At 42.1% G+C, this 23,635-nt stretch overlaps 2 protein-coding genes across 2 annotated transcripts in view; both read left to right on the forward strand.

The window, feature by feature from the left end:
- T265_01287 (hypothetical protein) overlaps nt 1-22,412 on the forward strand; it is a gene marked incomplete at both ends in the record, with an annotated part of 48,995 nt that extends 26,583 nt beyond the window's left edge. Inside the window, 4 exons of the mRNA XM_009165293.1 lie at nt 7,449-7,537; nt 13,027-13,285; nt 14,681-14,724; nt 22,368-22,412. Of these exons, the coding sequence (XP_009163557.1) occupies nt 7,449-7,537; nt 13,027-13,285; nt 14,681-14,724; nt 22,368-22,412 (437 nt within the window). The remainder of the gene's footprint in view (nt 1-7,448; nt 7,538-13,026; nt 13,286-14,680; nt 14,725-22,367) is intronic.
- Nucleotides 22,413-22,844: 432 nt separating this feature from the next.
- On the forward strand, nt 22,845-23,282 carry T265_01288 (hypothetical protein; the record flags this gene model as incomplete). The annotated part of the gene is made up of 1 exon (XM_009165294.1): nt 22,845-23,282. The coding sequence occupies one exon, from the start codon at nt 22,845-22,847 to the stop codon at nt 23,280-23,282; it is 438 nt and encodes a 145-aa protein (XP_009163558.1).
- Nucleotides 23,283-23,635: the final 353 nt, after the last annotated feature.

Below are 23,635 nucleotides of genomic sequence, written 5' to 3' on the forward strand. Positions count from 1 at the left end.
CGAGTGAATACTAATGATTCTTCAGTGTTTCATCACTAACAAAAATATAACACTTTCAGCGCACAACAACAGATTCACTCGGAGGCCACCAGGTGGAATGTTAACATTTCTGTTGCCTAGACTACAAGTGCTGCGCAGTTTTGCTCAATGGAATGTGCGCGTCTACGTCGGCTGGCCAGGCACTTATTGGAAGCAGTCGAATGACAACTTACAAGTTATGAATCTGCGATACATCGAAGACGTCTGCTGTGGATGTGTAAAATACAAGAGAGTATTTTCTCTCGACGGTCTCTCCGTGTTAACCAGCATTCCAGTACGTCAACAAACGGTCGATTGATTGCGTTAGAATGGTGACAGCTATAGAAAATGTGTTGACATTTCAACTGATGATCTGCGCGAGTAAATTTTCAGTAGACAAGTATGCCGGCAGAGAGATAATACCGCAGATGAGTATTTATGAGCAAGCTGGGAAGTATATGCTGTGCGTCCAGAACCTTGCCGTCAGAAATACCTTGGCAACACAAAAGCACCGCTTACTCGAAAACAGAGAAATCAGAGAATATACAGTTCAGCATTCATTTTGAGCAGTATCACGTCGAACACTTTGAGTGACGAGGCGATGTCTTAAGAGCGTTTTTGACTTAGTTATCCTTGAATAACCTCATTTTTTAAGCCATCAAGCCTCATAGAGAATCTCTTCACCACAAGGGCATAAGTGTGGAAAGCAAAAACTTGTCATTAATTTTCAAAGATGATCAGCTACATGAGAAAACGTGTCTTATTTTGATAAGGGAAACTGTTCACAAGGTTGCAGAAAATTCTTCGGCAGTCCACGACCGGTTTCGCCCTTCTTGAGGCTTATTGGGTGGGCGCAGTTCTCGAGTTTTCGTCAACCGTATGTCCCACTTGGACCCAAATTGGACTGACTTCGACAAATACACTCACACAAGTTTTATTTATGAAAATATACTGCGCTAATTCAAATATCATACCAATTGAAGCATGAAACGGCCTTTGTGCAGCACAATCAGTTGAAAAATATCACAAACGAGAGATCCTGTTGAGTCTCCCGTGACAAATCAAAATGATTTGCAACTGAGTTTCTTTATTTTGTTTCATCAACCAGGAGTCGGCGACGTGACCCTAACGACAAGCTGGTAGTCCGAGATAAATTCTAACTGGAAATTTCCTTTAAGCGGACCATTTTGGGATCCAACCTCAGCATGCTGGGTCTCCTTTGCCTACCGTGATAACTTCATCCTAACTGCCACCATGTATTTATTGTAGGAAAAAAATAGTTTCATCTCCGTCCAGGGAAATGCGGGATGTGGATCTGTTTAAACTGAACTGAAGTTGCCCAAAGTGATCTGAATACAAATTGGCTGTCCTTCATATCTAACAAAACTAGCTTTGTTACATAAGACTGCTGGCCAGAATTTCGAGGCTCAACTTACTTTTTTATTTCCACATGTACGGCTGTCAGTAATCAATTACTTTTCAAACAAAAATAGTCTGTGATAAAAGTCTTTTTTTGTTGAAATATTCATAGTCGGAGGAAGACTACAGGATAATGGAGAATCCAAGCCATCACTTTCAAGCTGATATAAAATTGATCATTCTGGCTGTTTCGGCCAACTTCGTTCAAGCTACTGATTTTTCGGAACAGTCATCCCATTAGTGATCAGTGATCTCATCCACACAGATTCGTCCATCGAGCATGTGGCCTGTCCCTGAATGCTGTTTTATCAAGCGTTCACGAAACAGACGTCGTTCAGGAGGAAACGGTCATTCAGAAAATCAGAGCTGTTGTTATTTCATTCCATGTAACCAAATAAGATCGAATCGCCCAGCGCGCTCATTCACGTAGCCTGATAAACCAGCGCTCTCACGAATACCAAAGTTGTGAAATTTTAACTAGTGATGTAAACCCCCTCTCGATTTGGACGTTCTCAACATTTTTAGAGGTACTCTGTGCGCAACTCAGGGCAGTGCTGATGCCAGCTGATTGTGAGTGCCAGTCCCACGTGCAAGCGACACCTCAAAGTACATCAGAATGCTACCTTACTCTGAAATAGAGATTAACCCCTGTTGTTCACAACTAAAGCATAATGTTATCAAAATCAGTTATAAATACAGTGAAAATATAAAACACGTCAACGCTTTTTTCTGGCTAACATCCATCCTGTTCAAACATAGCACAGTCGTAAACGTTTTACGGGGCCTTACATATACAAAGCTGTTTTCTAAATTGAGTCTGCAGAGAATACCGAACACGGATGGGTGTGACTGTACAAACAAATGTAAAACTGGTGTGCTCTGATAGCAGGACAACTGCAATCGCAACTAACAACCTTTGGGCATCCTGGTTTATTTACACGAATATGAATGGGATAAGCCTGCAAACAGTGGCCAGACCACTGGACGCCTAAGAATGGTTGATATGCGTGGAGCCGATTATGGTCTGATATTCAATCCCTTGGATCCAAGGCTGAACGTTTGGAGGCACACGCACACACGAAGTGAAAACTGCAAGGAACTGGGTCATGTCGACAAGTGAGAATGTACACAGACGATGATTTGTACATAATGCCCCCCCCCACCGATGGTGCGCGTAAGAAACCCGGAATCAGTATTCCGAGAAATGTCTCTGTCACCCCTAACTAGAATGTACACGATGATTTGTACATAATGCCCCCCCCCACCGATGGTGCGCGTAAGAAACCCGGAATCAGTATTCCGAGAAATGTCTCTGTCACCCCTAACTCCCGCCTTGTATTTTCCCCACAGCTTCTCTTTGCCTTTCCCAATAATGTCTAATCGCCCCACCCCTCAAACAGGAACGATATGATTTTACCGAGAAACGCCGGTTTGTATAAATCACATGGTGGGCAGCAAATAAGCTGTTTTCGTCTTACATTTCCTAAAAGGATTCTAAATGAACAAATGACTTTTGTGAAGAAAATCTTTGACCAAAACTCCTACCCGCAGTGTCATTTTGGGATACTTTTTGCAAATCCTCGTGCTGTTCTTTTCTGCTCTCTTCAAGTTTATGAATTTCAGTGTAATTGTTTTTGGACATCAACTGTTGGGTTTTGTAATGGCCAATGGCGTGCGTTCCCTATATCAATAATCAACTTTTCTTAAAGACTTAGTCGCCAGTATGTAAAGCGATTCTTCTCTGTTGTTTCAGTGTGCGTTGCTTATGCCACATTAACAGGATGGCAAATCGGGTTAAGTACGGGAATGTGAGTTTTCTAGCAATGAAATCATCCCCGAGTCAAGCATAATTTTCCTGTTTAAGTAGTTGTATAGCCACTGTGTATATATGTCTAACTGGTTACAATCTGCCTTGCCAAACGGCCAATGTCTCGTTTATTTGCTTGACGCAGCCCAAAATATTGACATTTTTGACAGTGGATCTTCATATTTTAACTAAATTAGAAATGTATTTCTAACCAGTCGCATGACTCGAGCCGCTTTGCAGTTGCGAAGATACCTGGCGACATAGAATTGATACCTCCGTGCTGACATCGTGGTTTCTTGCACGCTTGGTTCTTTGTCTGTGCTCTTCAAAATTTAACCAAATTAGAATTGTATTTCTAACCAGTCACATTACTCGAGCCGCTTTGCAGTTGCGAAGAAACCTGGCGACATAGAATTGATACCTCCGTGCTGACATTGTGGTTTCTTGCACGCTTGGTTCGGCGCTTGATCAATACGTGGTGCTCATCGTGCCGGTGCGAGAGAACAAATTCACTCACGGCAGAAGTGTCTGAGAAGAAGCTTTGATTTTGTGTTGGAATCAACGACTTCACCCTAATTGGTTCCTACTCTCAGGGCTTACGTTGGTCAGATTAAAAGTGGATAATGAATGAGAACGCAACTTTGAAAGTTGTATCCTGGTAGAAAACTGGGTTGTTAAAAAACACAAATAAATAGATGAGAAATGGTGTAAGTCTGAGTAATCTCCACGTTTTTTGAAAGCCTGATCATAAGGTACTGCTCTCCGTCAAAAGACTGAGTCAAGCTCTGAGCATACAAATAGCCTAAATAGTAGTACGTGCTCAAGAATTTATAAAAGTAAACTGCTCTACAACATATGGAATGAAGTCCGTGTGCTGTTTTTAACTATGTTCTCCGTACCCATTTTTCACCGTATTTTTAGCTGAATAACCTTCCAAAAGAACTGCTAGTCTTAAGTGCAGTTGAGAAACTGGTAGCAGTTATCAACATAAAATTACCCAACTGGGACGTAGAGCCTCAAACTTTTGTAGAGTAGGGGTTGCACCTTTTCAAGGGGTGATATTACTAATGGGGAGGCATACGAGTAGTATGTTGTCTCGTAAATTCGCTTGAAAGGGGAGATCTTTTGCGGATTTATAGAGTCGCTTTGTAGCATTTGCTTGAACTTGAGCAACACTCAGTGAATATCTAGGAAAGTTCAGAAAGACGCGTTCAAGAGAAGCTGGATGTTCAGTTTTTGTAAACAAGGTGCATATGGGAGTTTTGCTTCCCTGTCCAATAGTCTGTAACAGGTCAGTTGGCATTTTCTAATAAATAACTTTGCAGCACAGACCATCTTCCTCTCAAGGGTATGGGAAACCTCTGACCATTGAAAAAAGCTATCTTTCTTGCGGATTTAGTTCTGCCTGTTCAGTATTGCACAATACAGTAGTCCCCCTTTCAGAAAAACGTCACAGAGCAAAAATCTGCACAGCAAAACTTTCCTCTGTAGAAGTGGTCCACCACACCACAAACCATAATCAAACCGAAGGTATCGTATTCACAACAAGCACACTTTAAGAACGTAGATCTTCCTGGGTAACAACCATTAAAAAGCGATGCCAATAGTTCCTTGAAACAACTAACAGGAATGAGGTCAACTATTCTGTCCATAAGGGTTATACCCACCCACCCCTTACATCGGGGTTTGTCAAAGCTCTAGCTTCTAGACCATCTTCACCAAGCCTCATCTGAAGTTTTCATATCGTTCGGTCAAGATTGTGTTTTGTAGGTGAAGTCAGTCAATGCTGAAGAGATCTGTCCATCTGTTAAGTCCTTCCCTTCTATCATCAACAGTGTGCATCTCACGAAACTCCAGTAGGGAGCTTTAAACCTGCGACCTCCTGGCTCGTAGTTTGAGCACTTACCCATTCAGCCACGAGTGGCTGATCAAAATTGTGATTACCACTCATCCTTCTCCATCTGTTAAGTCCTTCTGGAGAATCATCAACAGTGTGCATCTCACGAAACTCCAGTAGGGAGCTTTAAACCTGCGACCTCCTGGCTCGTAGTTTGAGCACTTACCCATTCAGCCACGAGTGGCTGATCAAAATTGTGATTACCACTCATCCTTCAATAACAGGAACCGCATAACGTATTCATTTGTTGACCGACTTCATGTGTAACAACTTCTCACGTCTTGTGACCACGTGATGTGCTTTCCGTAGCTAAGGTAACGAATTTCGAATCTGCATTAACAAGAATCAGCCACGCAAGGTCCACCAACCCTGGTAACTAGAATGAGTGAGGACGGAAATGCTTTATGCCAGCTAGCCGGAATAAGCTAAAAACATGACAAAACATAGTTGCATCAGCTATTACAACAGAAGGGCTTTCGTGATTTAGACTTTTACGAATAGTGTGTCATCGTGTTTGGTCTCATAATGTTTAAACAGTTTTGTAGCCTTGATGCGTAGTGCAAAGTCCTAACCTAATTATAACGTCGCAATGCTGTCTCAAACTAACCTATGTTAAACTAGCTATACTTTCAGACGAGCTGTAAAATACTATGTCTCTCGCGCCCTTTAAAGCAAGTACAAGAAACTCCTAGCCTCAAAGACGGATTACGTTGACAAATACATGCATTTGCATGCCACTTTGGATTTCACGGGAGACTAACCTGAGAAATTAACTGAATCTATCGTACGTTCTTCAAGTGCGATGTTCGTAATATCGCAAGGAAACTACTTATAGGTTTGTTGGAAGCAACCGATTTTGCTCTTCACAATCACCCTCATCAAGTAAGTCCAGTTCCCGAGTTTTCTTACGTTCTAATTAAATCCGAACTGTAGTAAAATTCGTGAATTCGCGGTCATTTGCACACCAGTTTGTTTTTAACGGGAAAATAGTATCAACAAGAAATTCAGCTGAGTTTCAGCTGAATCTCTCGTTAAAATCAAACTGCTATGCAGATGAGTGCATTAGTCGAATTTCGTGCAATGTGTGTTCAAGTAAAACATGAGGGTTGATGGAAATTCGGGAACTGCTGAGCCCTAAGAAGGCTGAAACCGGCTTTGGATTGTCGAGAACACCTAATCATGTTCACCATCCATCTGACCTCTCTTTGAATGAACTCCCGCCCTTCAATCAAAGAAGATCATTGGTAGCCCATTGAGCACAGCCAACGAAGAGCTGTGGTGGTAGGACGTTTGCTGTTAAAATGCCTGGCTCAATTACCAAACCGATGACCGCAGCAGCAATTGATTTACGTGCCTAACCCACCTGCGGTCAAACATGCGTGAATATACTCTTACAGTAGAAGAAATGTGCAATAGTATACAAGAGGTTGGAAACTGAAACATACATACAATGTTGGTGACCAAAGTAGATAACTTGATCAATCAACTTGGATTATTTGGAGACATACAAACCGGTAGCAGGTGTGCTTAAGCAGTTCTTCAGAACAAAGGACTTTACGAGAGTGAGACAGCTCATAAGCCAAACATTAGTTTGCTCATGTTAAGTGTCACATCTCACCTTCAAACTCTAGGATTTCAGGTATCGGCAGAGAGAATCTCACAAGCCACGCTTTACACCCGTTTCCGCAGTCGATAGTTGTGGCATAATGCTGTTGCGTCAAATTACAAACTATTTTGCAAATTTCAATTTGAGTGTTGATATGCACTTAGAAAAGTTTCGATTCGGTGGATGTATTGCTCTTATCACACGAATATTAATCACTCTCAGACTCCATACCTTTCTTCAAACACGCGTTATTAAACAACCTTAAAGCGACAAAAGTTCGTGGCTACGGCTGCACACATCCGATCCGAATAAGCCATCTCAAGCATTCGTGTGTACGTTTCTGAACTCAGTCGCTTCTGAGAACGTAAGCAAAGAATTTGCGTCGTGTCTGGTGATGACATTCTTTGGAAGTCTCATCCAAAAGACGTTATTTAAAGAAGTTCAAAGGCGAAGACGAGTGCCGAACAAAGATGATTCAGCTGTTGAGCTTCGCGGTGATTATTCTGCTGTGTTCTTCGGAAGTCCAAGGATTGAGTGAGTTCTCAAATCCAGTGAGGTATCCTAGGAAATATCCTAGCAGTGTTTGATACGCAATCACTGTTTCGATGAGTATGCTAATCCCTACGCTATAGACAGTCAAGTTAGCTGAAATTAGAGCTTGCTTCTTTCAGTGTCACATTATTTGCTCTTTGGTTTTTCAGCAATATTTGTTTCGATTCTGCGCGACGAACTGCCCAAATGCACCACAAAAACACCATGGGAACATTTTTGGGATACGGGTTGTAAGAAGGTGAGTTGTGTTTTAAATTAATTTCGGTTCACTGCTTAATAATGTATGTCTCTGCTCATTATTATCAAGTCGAACTAACCGACTGGCATTTGTCACGATTAAATCTGTATTATGTCTCACTGTCATACGAGATACACTGCCAAATTTCCAAGTTCGAATTTTAATTATGTCATTAGGAGCACGCAGGAAAGCAAACTTGTGTAAAAATGAGTGTAGTTCACAAACTGTAGACAATTTAGTTTCAAGCAGAACATAAGGTTGACGGAAACTCACGGACTGCGCCTACCTGATGAGCCGCAAAAAGGGTGAAACCGGTCGTGGGCTGTCGAAGAATTTACAACAACCTTATGAGTAGTGGGATACGGACATACATGTATCGCGATATCTCGAATATCATACCAACTGAAACATGAAACTGCCTAGTGCACCACATTCAGTTGCCCGCAAACATCACATGACATGTTTGCATAGGCAAATCTAGATTACTGATGAACAGCAAATCACACGAGCTGAACAGTTCAACAGAGTTCACTGACTAGACAAACAATCAGGAGAGAACTCGGGGACAGACTCTGACCGATCACCCTGAACAGGGCAAAACCGATAGTGGAAGTTGGGTGAACATTCCTTTTTATTTACAAACAACAGCAGTATGGTATTGGGCATAAATCGTTGAAACTGTAGGAAGGTTGTTTGCTGGTGAAGTTCCATTCTACTGTAGTTCAGAAGTGCGTCCGATGCAACTGCTTAACAACATCACGAAAGGGGGATTCAGCTCGGTTCCAAGTGAGTCTCCTGTCAAAACTGAATTGGTTGGCGAATTAGTACATTTTGCCGATTTCGTGCAATTTCGGTTTAATTAGAACATGAGGCTGACAGAAACTTGGGGGCTGCACCTGCCTGATGAGCATCAACAAAGGCGAAGCCGATCGTGAGCTGTTGAAGAATTTTCAGTGACCTTACGAGTAGTGTTTTGCAATGCCTCGAATATTATATCGAATGAAAAATAGGGCGGCTTTTTTGAAGCATATTTAGTTGCAGAAGGCCCTCATAGATTTGTTGGAACCAACTCAACGTTCAAACGAGTTTGTCTTACATGTTTATATGACATGTTTGCATAGGCAAATCTAGATTACTGATGAACAGCAAATCACACGAGCTGAACAGTTCAACAGAGTTCACTGACTAGACAAACAATCAGGAGAGAACTCGGGGACAGACTCTGACCGATCACCCTGAACAGGGCAAAACCGATAGTGGAAGTTGGGTGAACATTCCTTTTTATTTACAAACAACAGCAGTATGGTATTGGGCATAAATCGTTGAAACTGTAGGAAGGTTGTTTGCTGGTGAAGTTCCATTCTACTGTAGTTCAGAAGTGCGTCCGATAGATATAAACCTCGTCAAAGTAGTTGTCTGCATTTACACGTCAGATGAATGATTGCCGAGATCAACGCACAGCGCCTGGTTTTTTAAGTTATTTTCACTGAACCGTGGGCCAAATTGACACCCCATTAGTCCTCTTCCCCACACTTGATGAGTTCTGAATTAAACAAAACACCAGACGGCTAAACACATCATGGGTTCATGAGGTTTATCTTCAACTTGAAGTCCCCTGGACTTAGTGCTTATCAGTATCACCATGAGAGTTGTGGATATTTACTAGTTTTTTGTTGGCTACAGTGAAGTAATCAAATTTCCCACAAAATTCTTCGAATAAGCCTAAACAAGAAAACTCATGAGTAGTGTGTTGCGTCAAGAAAATATACAACGATACCATGGATATCGCACCAACTGAAAAATGAGGCGGCCTTCTTGCACCACATTCTTTTGAAAAAAACATCATGATGTTCGAGATTTGGTTGTTCCATTGACATCAATTAATTTGCAAATTTTTGTATTTTGCCCCTCCAGTTTACGTTTGTCAGGCTTTCAAGTGTGGTTAATGGCAGTGTGGCACAGCCATGAACGGTGAGAAGTGTCATCCAAAACGACATCTAATCGATCTTGTCACATCTACCAGATGACGGCAAATCGGGACAAAACGCAAAGTTGATGTATCTTCAGGACCAGAGACGTTCTGATTTTGATTAAAATAAGTCACAGAAAATAGGTTTCTGTATACGCAATCCTCAGAGTTTTCAAAACCTACCAAAGTGAAGCTTCACAATAAAGGAATGGTTAGACTGCCCCCAGACCAGAAGCGCACATTCTGAAGACGTTTTACAAACCATCATCCAAAATACCTCGTGAACATCCTAGACTATCCCACCAGCCCTAGTAAATGCAATCCAGAAGACGTTTTCGGTTTTCTGCGGTCGTAAACTGTTTGCTGCTGTTCACTAGATTGATGACACCACACAAGACAATGATAGAAGTGTTTCTGGTTCGCCGAAGATGTTGACCGATATTCGTTTCCTTGACTGTTTTGTTCGTTAGGTCTTTGAAGTGAGCTATTTTACATCTGACTCATCGCAACGGCCAAGATCATCAGTTTACGAGATTGGTATCTGCGACAACAGGTCGGTCGAGTACTACAGTTCGACAGTCATTAGCCCAGTTGGAGAAGACTTCAACCGTTCCAAGTGGTACTATAGTGACGATAAGCTGGTGAACTCGCAAATGAAGCATCTAGGGAGAGTGTAGTTGTAATGAAAACATTGCCTCCGAAAACTCCTGCCTTACTCTTCTACTGCTTCTAATGCTGAACATACTTTTTTGGTTTGGTTCCTGCAATCGATCAGGCCAAAAATGCGCCTTGTATTACCTGCTGGGAACTCAGTAAATAAGGACTGAGAACTCCATTTTCGATAGACTTCAACTTAGATCTGATATAGAACACCGTCATTTTAAGTCGGTTCATGATTTCGTGCTGTGACCAGTCACAGAAATCAATGCTTCTTTGTTAATGTTTTATCAACCGATGGCGCTGCGCATCCTCGCTTCATTTAAATAAGCTTTTCGTGAGTATCAATGAATGTCAACACCCATATATCTGCTGTCTAGATAAAACATGCCGTTGATAGGGGAGTCGAGCAATCTGACTGGGTTACAAGTGTCCACTGTTATCGCCTAAGTAAAAGAAAGAAGGCCTTCACTGCAGAATTGTTTGTTAGAAAACATCAACTGAACAATCACAGACTATCGAACAGGGGAGCGAAACTCTCATTTGCATCTCGTCTATAAAAACTAAATGTCCGTCTTCTCAAACGCGTATTCCTGAAATTTCCTGGATACTCATTGACTATCACTAAAATGTAAACGAATATTACAAAGCGATTCCACAAATTCCGTAATAAATCTCAATTTTCAATAGACACGAAGCCGATTTACGAGAAAACATACTACTCGCGTGCCTCATCAGTAGTATCCTCCGTTGCACTGGGAGGTGCGGGGTTTCTAGGTACGAGGCGCTCCTACAGGGGACTACGCTCTACATCCAGGTATCATCTCAAGTTTCACTGCTCTGTTATTGCGTTAGATTCTCAAACCAGAATGGACGCAAACTTACTAAGTGCATAACAGTTTTCATCCGTTTTACACCCATCGCCCACAATCAACATCTAATAAGGAAAGAGAGAATGTAGAATTCCAACCAGTACCAAAGAATTAAAGACCCTCACATGAAGGGCACTTTCTCATATGAAGAGACATGAAGGCTGCAAGTGGAGGATAAAGCCCACTGTAGTCCAAAAAGTGGCAGTTGGCCTGCAAGCCACCGGAAACCTGAATGCCATATTTAGCTAACAGGCCCACAGCGAACTGATGAACATTCGGTCCACTTGTCTGTTTAAGCATGCCGTGTAAATCCCACTCCTTGCATGCGCGCCGCAGAAAATCAGGCAACGGATACAAGCCACCATTTATCGGGTTTCAATTATTCGATTAGGAATAGCTCGAAAATCAGTATGGAACATGGCCCATGTTGATCGACTTCAAGCTACCAACTCCAGAGCTGTGTGCTCAGAGACAAATTGTGGATAATCAGGACAAATGACAAGAACAGATACCTTTTGCCACAAATTTCTGGCTTTTGGATTTATGGATCTGTATCCTGTATCTTATATATATATATATATATATATATATATATACATATATATATATATAATATCATCAAAATCTGCGTTCCCACCCAGTTCATTAACACTACATGACAGATAACTCGTCTACACATAAAACTCCATTTCACGGCAAAACTTTCTTCGCAAACTTGATGAAAACTTCCTGCGCTGAAATCTTCTTCGGTCTTATTTACTGAAACATAGCCATCGAACTGTGAGATGTTGTCAAACATCACCACTCATTATCACCGTCATTTATAAACTATTCGTATCGTTCGTTTCGCAGGAACTGAAGAGTGAACAGTTTGGCCACCGTAGGATTATCAACTAAGTAGCAAGCAGTTTGGTTACGAGCAGCTGATCGGCAGTGTGATTGGCTCGCACTTAGAATACAGTGCCACTTATTCTTCAATCACGAACTCCACATCAAGCGCTCACACGTTTTGACTATCTCCTAGGGCGACGAGTTCTCAGACGGAAGTCTTACTCATCCAGTGAATTTTGATCTTCTCCTGAGTAACTAATGGACTGTCGCTTGTGCTAGGAGGTTGGGAAATTTCTAATGAAGAGTGTGTCCACACTGTGCTGAAAAGCATGCAAACAGTACTAAAATTTCACATAACCTACGATGGCCTGATATGAGTCGAATTCTCTAAGAAGGTCTTAGCAATGTAGTAATGTACTACTAATGTACTTAGTATGTACTTTTTAGACCATGTACTCATGTGCATACCATTTTAGTTCTGACGGGGGACTCATTTGGAATCCGGCTGAAGCACTCGTTTGCGATGTTTTCTCCAACTAAATTTGCTGCACCAGACCGCCGCATTGTTCAGCTGGTACGACATTCGAGACAGCGCAATACACCGTATGAACCTACTACGCTACTCATAAAATTTCTGTTGAACAGTAGTATGTAGACAACTGAAACTATACACAGGTTGTCTAAACCCAGCAAACTACATCAAAAGTAAGGCCATAAAGCTTCCATACATAGATTCACCAGTTCAAATAAAAAAGCTGCAATATGCACACGAAAAAAGCTGTCGTCTTCGTAGAGGAGCAAATGTTATAGGTGTTTCTGGATATACTCACCAAAGTCATCGCGTCCTCTGGCATGCTCTCGGCAATCATGCAATCACTGAACGCACCACTTACAATCCAAGGATGGGCATTCGAAGTTGTGAAGCGTTTTACGTAACTTTGAAATCGTGTTCGTTCTGATTGTAGTGTTGCAGGTGAGACCCTGATCGCATACCTTTTTTGTCAACAAGCATTCCATAGGTGTGTAAACGAGGAACGGTGAATGCCATTACTCAATTATTGCACAGAGGTCAAAATTTCGTCGTGTTATAATATATATATATATATATATATATAGCGTTGTGGTTTATTTCTGGTCCCCAATCACTTCCCTTCCTGCAGATAAGACAAGGAAACGAGGAGTTATGGCAAAAGAACTTCTTTCACACATGCAGACTACGCAGTCCAACAGGGGCTGAGATTCTCGAAGCTTTGGTACTTGAATACGAAATCTCAGTCCACTTTGAGCATCAAGAATGTCTCAATGAGTATGCGCCTGAACCATTCGAGTATAACTGGTCCATGTACCGACGTTTACGTGGTCCCCGGTGGGCGAATCTCACAATATCTGTGAACACTGAGATGGAAAGAGATGTATGCTGTAAGTTATCGTGATGTTATACTTTTTCTTGTTTTACAAGACCAAACGAAAAATATAAACCTTTTTACGTACGGCTTATTATTAAAATAAAAGCGCTTAAAACATCAAGACAGTGGGAACTCCTAGTCTGGTTTGAACACTAAGATAAAAACGAATCGGTTTGAAATGTACTTACACCTAGCATTCTACTGCCGAACTGAAAGCTAACTTCAAGAAATGTATACGTTCTACCATAGACAAGTAAAAATGAATGGCATAGTGCACCTGACCACCTAATTAACTAGAGCTAGAGGGGATTGTTCTGGTCACCTCAGACTGCTTTGTTCCGTCCCGAGAATGTAAAGAAATAAACCTTATTTCCTTTCTGCCTGCTTCATTCTTGCCACCACAGATTATCCTCAATCACAAGATCACTGTCGTCATGAGGGTGAGTTGCTAAATTGTTTGAGTAAAACTGAACACAGATGTGTAGAACTTTGCTCCTTTCTCCTGCATACACCTTCTGGGTGCAGCATTGAGCAAACTAGACTCGAAGCAAATCCATCTTGTTATTCAGGGAGGGGTTGTTCCTGAATATATTCAAACATTATTCACATTGTATTGTACCCACTAGCCACCTCGCCAAAGACGACCGCTATCAATGTAACGGTGATACTACTGATGGGAGGGCATGCGAGTAGTATGTTTTCTCGTACATCCGCTTTGCGTCTCTTGAAAAGTGAGACCTTTTACGGAATTTGTGGAGTCGCTTTGTAAAATTTGTTTGGATTTGAGCAATAGTCAGTGGATATCCAGGAAAGTTCAGGAAGACGCGTTCAAGGAGAAGATGGATATTCAGTTTTTGTAAACGAGATGCATATGAGAGTTTCGTTTCCCTGTCCAATAGTCTGTAACTGGTCAGTTGGCATTTTCTAATAAGTAACTCCGTAGTGAAGGCATCTTCCTTTCATCAAAACCTTTGTATCGCTGTTTTGACCAAGAGATACCATAGGCAAACCTCAAAACTAGCACACTTTTCAGGTGTTCTTTGTGTCACTCTAGCAACCAAATCAGTCACATGAGAAACGCAAATGTCCCGAGTGTACCAGTCTGCAGACCTGGTTCGTTGTTCTATTCTGCTTAACACATGGCGTTCCGAATAAATTCCCTTATCGCCTGTTTAGTTCTGCACCGCAAACCAGGCGCCTGATCACACGAACACTTCGATATAAATATGCATTTTTCATGCTTGACTGGATGCCCGGCAAAAAAGTGGAAGACTTGTCCCTGAGATGATCAAGTTCAGTGATCTATTGAGTTGATCCTGCCGTGAATATGTCACCCGAGAACTAAACAACTATTGTAACGAAAGACAATGACTTAAACCCTGATGGATGTTGTTTTTCTTGCCCACAGACTACATACTAATTGGAAAAGGTGGATTGGGAATCTGTTCTAGGGTAAGTTGACCTCACGTGGACTGTGTGCATCTCTTGTTACACGAATGTCTTCAAGTTTTGATCAGTCCTCGAAACCTTTGTTTCCTGCCTTTTTTCCTGAGTGAACTACGATCAGAGTGCGTTGGGCATTCAACTGCGACGACTAAATGTTGATAATAAACTCACACAATGGTATGTTTGGCAGCTATACAATTAGGCGAAAAATTGCACTCTTGAACTGTGGTATATTGGAGAGGCAGTGAAAAAAAAACAGGAAGAATGATAACCCTTGTCGAATTCATTAAGACATTTCTGAGTAGTGCTTCCGTGGCTCAGCTCCATGATTCACTCCACGGTAGGGGTAAATAGGTAGATATCGACACTGCCTCAGGCAAAACAGGTACATGTTGGTCCTAAATGTTGAGAGAGCCTTCGAACGTATCAAGTGTTAACTCCAAACTCCCCGTTCGAAACTTATCAGATGCACACTCATATGACTTTCGTTTTAACAATCGTCCTTATGTCCTGGCGTAATCATTTTGGTAAGTCCACACCAAAGAAGGTAAGAACTGGACTCGAGTTTCCCTCTTAATAAACCTCAACAGTAGTACATATACTTTACCGTGCCATGATTTGAACTTCGCACATCTGACACGCGAGGCGAGTGTACTCCGCCAGCGCATGCTGGACGCATCTGAACTCTCACGTCCAAACAGATGAACATGTTCGCGCATAGGTAATACGAGCGGAAATCTTCTGTGGACTCACCAGAATGATTGCACTAGGACAGGATCATAATTTTTTTCAAACGACCGTCCACAAATCCCGCAACCACTAGCACTTATCAGGTGCGCAGTGAGGGTTGTGCAGAAGGTTATTCGACTATTCAAGATCTGTCAGACGCACTGGTCACAGTCTTCGGCCACAGCTTGTCGGTGGACTAAGCCCATCACCTGATAAAAAGGTACAATGTAAGGTGAAAATGCAACAGCGTCAGACTAGTACTTATGCCAGGGGGTTATTTGGGGACTGCACCTTGATGTATAGTCTTTAGTTTGGCAGACATCGAAGGACTAATCAGCTAACGTACTACTCATAAGGTTGCTGAAAACTTCTACGGAGAGTTTTAACTAGTGGAAATATACTGTCATGTCCCAACTATCGTGCTTGCCAGAGCATGAAGAAGCCTTTGAGAAGCACATTTTATTTGGAGAGAATCATAAACGAGAGATTCAGTTAGATGCCTCAGTAACACCAAAGCAATTTGCAAATGGTTGTATTTCGTTGATTATTTCATTAGTTTTCACAGAATGGTTCATCGTTCTAAGCAGTATAACCGAAGCTCTAAAACAATCTTTTCATTCTGTCAATGTGTCCAAACTCTCTAACTTGTTTCTAACAGATTCTGGGAACACGTTTCAAAAGTGTACACGTCCTGGGGTGTCAGTCGATAGGACAGAGTTTGTACGGTCATAAATGTGCCAGAATAACGAAGACTTACCTAAAGGTGTCAATACCTTTTTTGGGACGAGGAGAAGGCCCCGACTATATCGGCCTGAGGTTTCTGAGAGAACTAAATAGAGCCGTACCTGAAGGACGTTTCACAGGCCATTGGGCAGAATATGCAATTGGTAAGTCGCTCTAACTGCACTCTGACGTCATCTATTCTTCCCTTTCAGGCTATTAGAGTTTTTATCCAAATGGTTTAGGAACCTACCATTGTGTTATTTTTCACTGTCAGTGAAACTCAAGGAGTACTGTAGCACTCAAACAGTCACATAGATTAGCAATGATCTAACTTCAGTCAAGTTTTCTAACTAACTGACTTCCCGGATCTTTTACTAAATTTTATTTTGTTCTAGCTATCAAAAAAAAACAGGATTATCACCAAATTCATGGATGCACCATCTTATTCCACCTCGTCTAGGATTTATCCATTGTAACCTATTGTAACAGAATTTAGTAAATCAATCACAGTCTTCGCTTTGTTGGCCACCAGCATTTGAAGAAAAAGGCAGTTATTTGTTATAAACCAGCCTGTCATAAACCTGTCCACAACCAGACCTGTATACAACATGAATGGAAGGAATCTGTACCTTCCCCAGTTGACCCAAAATAATTTTGGTTCGGTGAAGGCCAACTAGGCATTGAAGATACTTGAGCCGGATTAACAAACTGATCGGTTACCAGCTGTTGGGTAATTTAACTATGCTTGTCTTGGTCATATGTTGAGTACATAAACTAGTTTTAGGTTGTTGCAGCTATCCCAGATTATGTTGACGTTACAAACACATTAATACCTGGGGCTGACACTACAATACTGAGGGGAATTCAGTACACTAACATTGGTTTTCTATCTTGTAGATAATTCGCGTCCTGAGAAAGTGTGTCCATTTGTGAAAGAATTTGTTCCGTCGGAACAAGTCTGTTTCATCTGTAAGTCACTAATCGTGCACTGTACTGGTTTCATTGCAATGAACGGGCTCATTAGGAGTGATTGTACTGGTTTCATTGCAATGAACGGGCTCTTTAGGAGTTTCAAATGACCATATTACGATCTTCAATGCAGTTTGCCGTTTTCCGCTGGTCTATGTTCAGGTATGAATACCTGCACTTACACGAATGAATCTGACGTACTTTATATCGTTCCAGATCCCTGATTCAAAACGAAAGTCTGTCAACCATTTATCCCACGGACCTGTTCACTGTCGAAATCGAATGTTTACACCGGTGGTTTCCGCAGATTTGCGCAGTCGGACTATCGTCTGACAAACGCCTTCATCCTGCTCTGAACGCTTGTACTACTAAAATGTTTGAGTAGCTCGAATTTCTTCATTTTGTTTTGTTTGGAAGAAGGCTAAAGGCTCAATATCCAGAACACAATAACCGAAGCAAAGTTGTACAACATTCTAATTTACAATTTTTGTAAAAATGGACATCACTACACTCATTCCTGTCCGTCATCAACAGTGTGCTCAGCACTGTGGTACTTAAACAAAGAAATGAAAGGAAGTACTTGTCTCGATCTTTGTTTGCAAACAAAGGGAATGATGTCACCCCCTTATATGAGGAGCTAGCCTTTGAGAAGTTTAATATACGCTGCTGGTTATCTCCTTACGATGCATTTTTTCCATACGAAAAGAATGTCAGGTTTACTTTATGTTGTCACCTGATGCGTCCATGACTGTGTGCTCAGTTGCGATGCCACAGTGTAACTAGCGCCTCCTTCTCACATACACCAAGCATTTATAGTGAAGCCTCTCAAAAAAGCGTACTAAGATGGTATGATATCTCCGCAGAGATCAAACTGCTCTAAACCCGCGAATAGTCGTTTTAGGACGCAGGACCAAACAATTCATATTACTCATTTCCCCAAATTTCCCACCTTTGTAAAGAAGACGTCAACAGATGGACGCCAGAGACAGATTTGGGACATCTTCCATCATCCAAATCAAACTATCTGAGTAAGCTGAGTTAGCACATCTATCTCGTGCATTCCCAGACTTGTGAACTACCATTACTGGGCTTTTGGCAATGGGAGCCCAACGAAATTCCCCCGTAAAAAACGGAAGTGCAAAACCTCATTGTGAACTATAGGTTTGCTTCCTTAAGCTAGGAAGGTTGTTGTTGGCCATTTTGTGTTTGGTCCGCATCTCAGGAAGAAACCAAAAGGAATGAGAGGACATATTTCTGTCCTATCGTGAGGCCGCTCTCGGTTACGCCTGAAGTGGGCCCGACAGACTACTATAGTCAAACACACAGAGCTAGTGCGTAAATACATAGCATGGCTGAATGGCCAAATATGGTCATTTGTTTGTTCGTTCTTGTCTAGCCGATGCCGGGGCCCATTAGCCGCACAATGCTCTTAGCTGCAAAACCTTTACAACAGGAGTAAAATTTTTGCGTCAAAATGTTTCATTTTGTTGCGTATGTGCTCAAATCAAAAACCATTCTAATCTACATTCACATTTTGCAGCTCACCGAATTTCATTGTCCATTCGGGATGCCTAAATGGGGCTCGGAAGTTTGTACTGATACTCTGAACTCATTTGCCCGATTGCATTAGTCCATCAAGGACAAGTCATAGCTTTCGGAAATTCAATTCCATTGTGCGAATACTGAACGCCGCCGATGGCGACGCTCCTGCCTAGACCATTTTTATACCCGCTCTTCTGGTCGCATGTCGCTAAGCCATAATTAGCACGCCCCGCCCATGTGCCTGCTTTCCGGATTGTGCACTGACCAACGATGACCTTTGTGATACGTTCTTCACTGCAGATGTACTTTTCGGTCAGGAAGCATCCTAAAAACCCGCGAGATTCCGTCCAGCCATTCCCAGCCAAGCAGTGCACAACCGTCTCGCTCTTACTGTCTCCCATACACACTGCGTGCTCTGCGTGGTGGCAGTACTAAACGGTCCTGATAGTCGCTAAGCCATTGATTAGTGCTTCGCCAACTATAGGTGTTGGTACCAAAAGCATGGCGTAAGCCACTTTAACCAACGTCATGTTTCGTCACCAAGCAGCTTTTATCGTCGCTTTGCTGTCTGTCCTGAGCGCGCACTGTTCTGTTGCAGCCCTCCTCAAATTTATCAACCACCAATGCCGAAACCAAGTCTCATAGCAGAGTCTGATCCACTTTAATTTGCCGCATCAACACGCGACACTCAGTCCAACCCTTGCTAATGGAATCCACACATTTCCCCGCACAGTAACCATCTGGTAGAACTTCACCACTCAGGCACACACCAAATTATAATTGGATTAACGACTGACGTTGCCCATCCCGAGGCTTTCTGTTGAACTCCAGAAAAAAGTGGGCTAGCACCTGATTGATTACCCGATTACCCTCATCCTAATGGCGAAACTTGGGAAACCGCTTCTTTCAGTGACAGGGCCTATATCCAGTTTGCTAACTTCCAGGATAGATAAGCGAGTGTGGACCAGATCCTGGGTAAAGATGCTTTAAAAGAACCTCATTAGCCAAGTCTTGACTACGTATCAGATAATTACTTACTGGTGCCAAACTTAGTTTATGGGCACGGATGACCAAAAATAACTTAGCTGCAGCAATCTACAGCGGTACCTCAAGCGCGAAACTTTCCGGTTGGTCCACTCGAATAATCCCCAAAAGGTGTACTTTCCAAAGAGTGATACTCTATTGCGAAACAAGTTTGTAAAATGGCTATTCTTTCCAAACCACCCATCAACAGATTGAACAAATTATAATCACTCGGGTTGGCTAGCGTTCGTTCTTTTTTTCATCATTTTCTTTTTCTCCTTCTTTCTTTGGGATGGTGTGCACGGTGGACAAACACCATAGGAAGCACTGGATTCGTCCTGGACTCCTCGGACACTGAAGAATGAAACTAGTATTTTGGTGTCAGCACTCAATACTGCATGAAACACATACCGAGATTCGAACCCGTAGCAATCAGAATAATATGAACATAAATAATTTTATTAGAAATATCATAGACAAATGTCCGAAATAACCATATGGTCAAGATATATTGATTAGTGATAACCCATAAGTGGAGTGATGTTCAGCTGTATGCTGTGGACTTTCATCGACCTTTCATCGACTTGAGAGGCATGATGACCATTGGTTAAAAAAATCGATGTATCTGATACATTGTGTCCCTTCATCCATCTCGTTAGAACTGATAGAAGACATATGCTCCGACGTGTTAACATTTCTTTTGATCCTTTCAGTTTCATGTCTAGAACATGCAGTTTATATGGATGGAGATTAGGAACAATGCTGTACAGATATTGGTTGGTGGACTTCCGAAAGTCATCTGATCAGTCGGAAGGTAACCAAATCACTTTTCGGATGCATTCCGGACTGTTTTAACCTTACCAGCAGCGCTTCTCTCCCCAGCGGGACCTTGATTTTTTGTTGCGCAATAGGATTCGGAAAAAGTTGATCGGGTCAGTCCGATGGCCAGTACCCAGCGGATGTCTGTTTATTGACGATTCATGATTGCAATTGCAAACCGACGGTTTTCCTGACTACGTTTTGGAATGTGTTCTGTCGCATCTTCCGTTAGCTATCTGTCCCTGCCGCTGATGTTAGCATGCCCGTAGTTGCAAGAGAATTCGCAGACTACATGAGGTAGACTAGACAGCCTAGGCTCACGCTTGTGGTCATAGTGAGACGTAGCTCGAGTGTTGTAATGTCTTATGTCAGTGTTAACCTGGTCACCTTTGAACCGAAGAATCAAGCTGGTTGAATGAACCATGGCTGTTAGTGTTCCGGTTCTACAGCGGGTTTCAATAAAGCGTCCTGGCTGATGGTACCTCGGAAGGGTTTTCTTCAATACTCACCCCTCTTGCTTAAGTTGATCCAGACTGTATTGTCTCCTTGGTTTCTAGAATAAATCCCTTACCAGCCCTCGCCTATAAGCTGTTTGAATGTACTTGGAAAATTGTGACTACTGAGCACCACACGTTCTCATACGGCTGATAGAAGGCATATTGAGGGACCCGTCCGTACCTTTACGAAGTATATCCAGGAAACGTAGATGGCAGTTGGATCCACATTCATACGTAACCCGGAGGTTAGGGTGGGTCACATTAAGGTTACATAAGAGAGACAAGAAATATCGCATCGCTCATAAAACCAACATTCTGGAATTCTAATCTTTTGTCAAAACATCCCTAAGAAGCTATCCGCTAATATTGTTCTTACAGAGTAAAATCAAGTGAATAGAAAGCCCCAAGTTCACATTGTGTTCGGAGATAAAATCATATAAATGGCTAATAACGAACCAACTACCGTGGAAAATAACTTCTGGCAACTCACCACAATCTTATTCATATTGTCCGCCAACTCAAAGGAATCGTTTAAACAATGGGCAAATGAACTTTTGCACACGCGAGTTTGACCATCCAAAGTGCAATTTTTTGGCAGGCTGAATTGTTTGTGCACATGACTGGTCTTAGAGGGGCACCGGTCTTGTTTATTTTGGGAGCATCACGCATACATGGAGCTATGGTTCCAATGGGTTCCAGATATTGATATTCCGTGATGTGACTACGAAGCTTCCGAATTTTCAGATGTTTGGTGATTTGTACTCTACGAATTGCTAGTTGTACGAGGTCATATCACGTTTGAACTCCCGAGAATCGGAGAGGATAGTGCTCATTTTCCAAAGGTATTCATCTCTATGAATAATAGCTGTACCTAACCCTTTGTCTGATTGGACAAATAGTAAATGTTTCATTTCTATCGGTTCTTTAGTTGTTTTTTAATACTCAACATTCAAACTACCTTGTTGTTGTACCGAAGTGGTCAAATAGTTGTGTGAACTACTTTGCACGGACTCAACCAGTACTACTAGTGATTCCGAATAGGAATGAAACAGCTGTACAGTGCTGCTCAGTTTTGCAGCAAAAAGATTGGCTTCACTTACATTGCAAAATCTTTATTGGAAATGACCGAATCTCCTCAAACTACCAACAGCCATTTATATCAAACTTATGAAGAGCATCTTTTCGGAGTCTTCTTGTTTCTAAGCCAAGTATCATTCAGTGGCGTTGGAAGCAGCTACCCGAACCACAAGTGAATTTGATCCCGAAGCCAGTATACGCCAACATCAACCACAGACTGAACCACTTCTATCAATACACCATCAAACTCATCAGCTTGTTTACTTTCAGCTCAACAAAAGCCAGATTAACGGACACCACCTGAAAATCACGTGACAGAAACTTCTTGACGGGCGTGAAATTGAATAAACGCATGGGAACGGAACAATATATTATCTGGATGACATGAGGAGGTAGCAACAATAGTTGAGCAAATGAGAAAAACAACGGGACAAGACGAACTATCGGCTAATAACTGAAACAATGAACGCTCGAAAGCAGAGCACTTTCATGAATGAGTCCACACAAAAGTCCTCACATGTCTGTGCACGAATGCCATTGACGTGTTTGTCCAATAGTGCGCAAGGATATACTGGGAAATATTTGCTTGTTAGCAATCGTGGTTCTGTTATCTTAGCAACCATCTATACAATACACGAGTGAAACAATTGTCATGTATAAGACAGAGCGTCTCATGTGATCAGTCGCTAGACTCGGCCAAGTTCAACATCGGATGCTTTTATTCGTCATCGTTGGGTTTGAACCACAATGCATTCTGCTCTCTTCAACAGCCACACATATGTGAGACTAGTGCAGATTATACTGTGTCTTCTCAGACCAGAGGGTATTTGGGCCCAACAGAATGCCAACCAAGACGGAGGACTAGATCCAGTCGTCCAGGGTGTCCTAATGGGTCTCGGACTGTTTGTGGCTCTACTCGGTCTCATTATATTCCTAATATGCTGTTGTTGTCGAAATGACGATAATTCTACCCGATCCTTGGCACGGTTAAGCCTTACTCCAAAAGCCGCTGAAGACACTAAAGCAGTTGGAGCTTATGTTGGTCCAGCCGCCGAAGCCAATCAACAGCCCTCCACTTCGTCAAAAACTATGGATCAGAACAAAAACCGCGATGCCGAGGTTAACCTCTACGCAACGAGCGGTCAGTCCTTGCCCTCTTACGCCAAACCTGTGGTCAAAAAGTGATGTGAAGTTTTTAGTATATCCTACCTGGAGCTGTTTGGGAAATCGCAATTCTCCAGACAGAATGGAACAAAGTCATTTCGTTTGCCATTGACCCCCATGATCAGTTGCCGCCACTCTGTGTTACTGTGATCCCAAAACAAATTTTAATACGGACAAACAAAATTTCATCAGGAACGTCTCCCTCTGTAAGATCGTTTGAGTCCGGTTGGTTCCTTGCTGCCGTTACTCACTGACTGAATTCATTTTTTTTTCCTGGAAGCATTAACTATTCTGTAAAGTTGCAAGGGTTCAAATGCTGTTCGACCCCGTAAATAGTACCAGCATTCACACACTCACACACACACACACAGCTG

The sequence above is a fragment of the Opisthorchis viverrini genome, assembly GCF_000715545.1.
Source record: "Opisthorchis viverrini unplaced genomic scaffold opera_v5_14, whole genome shotgun sequence".
Lineage (NCBI taxonomy): Eukaryota > Metazoa > Platyhelminthes > Trematoda > Opisthorchiida > Opisthorchiidae > Opisthorchis > Opisthorchis viverrini.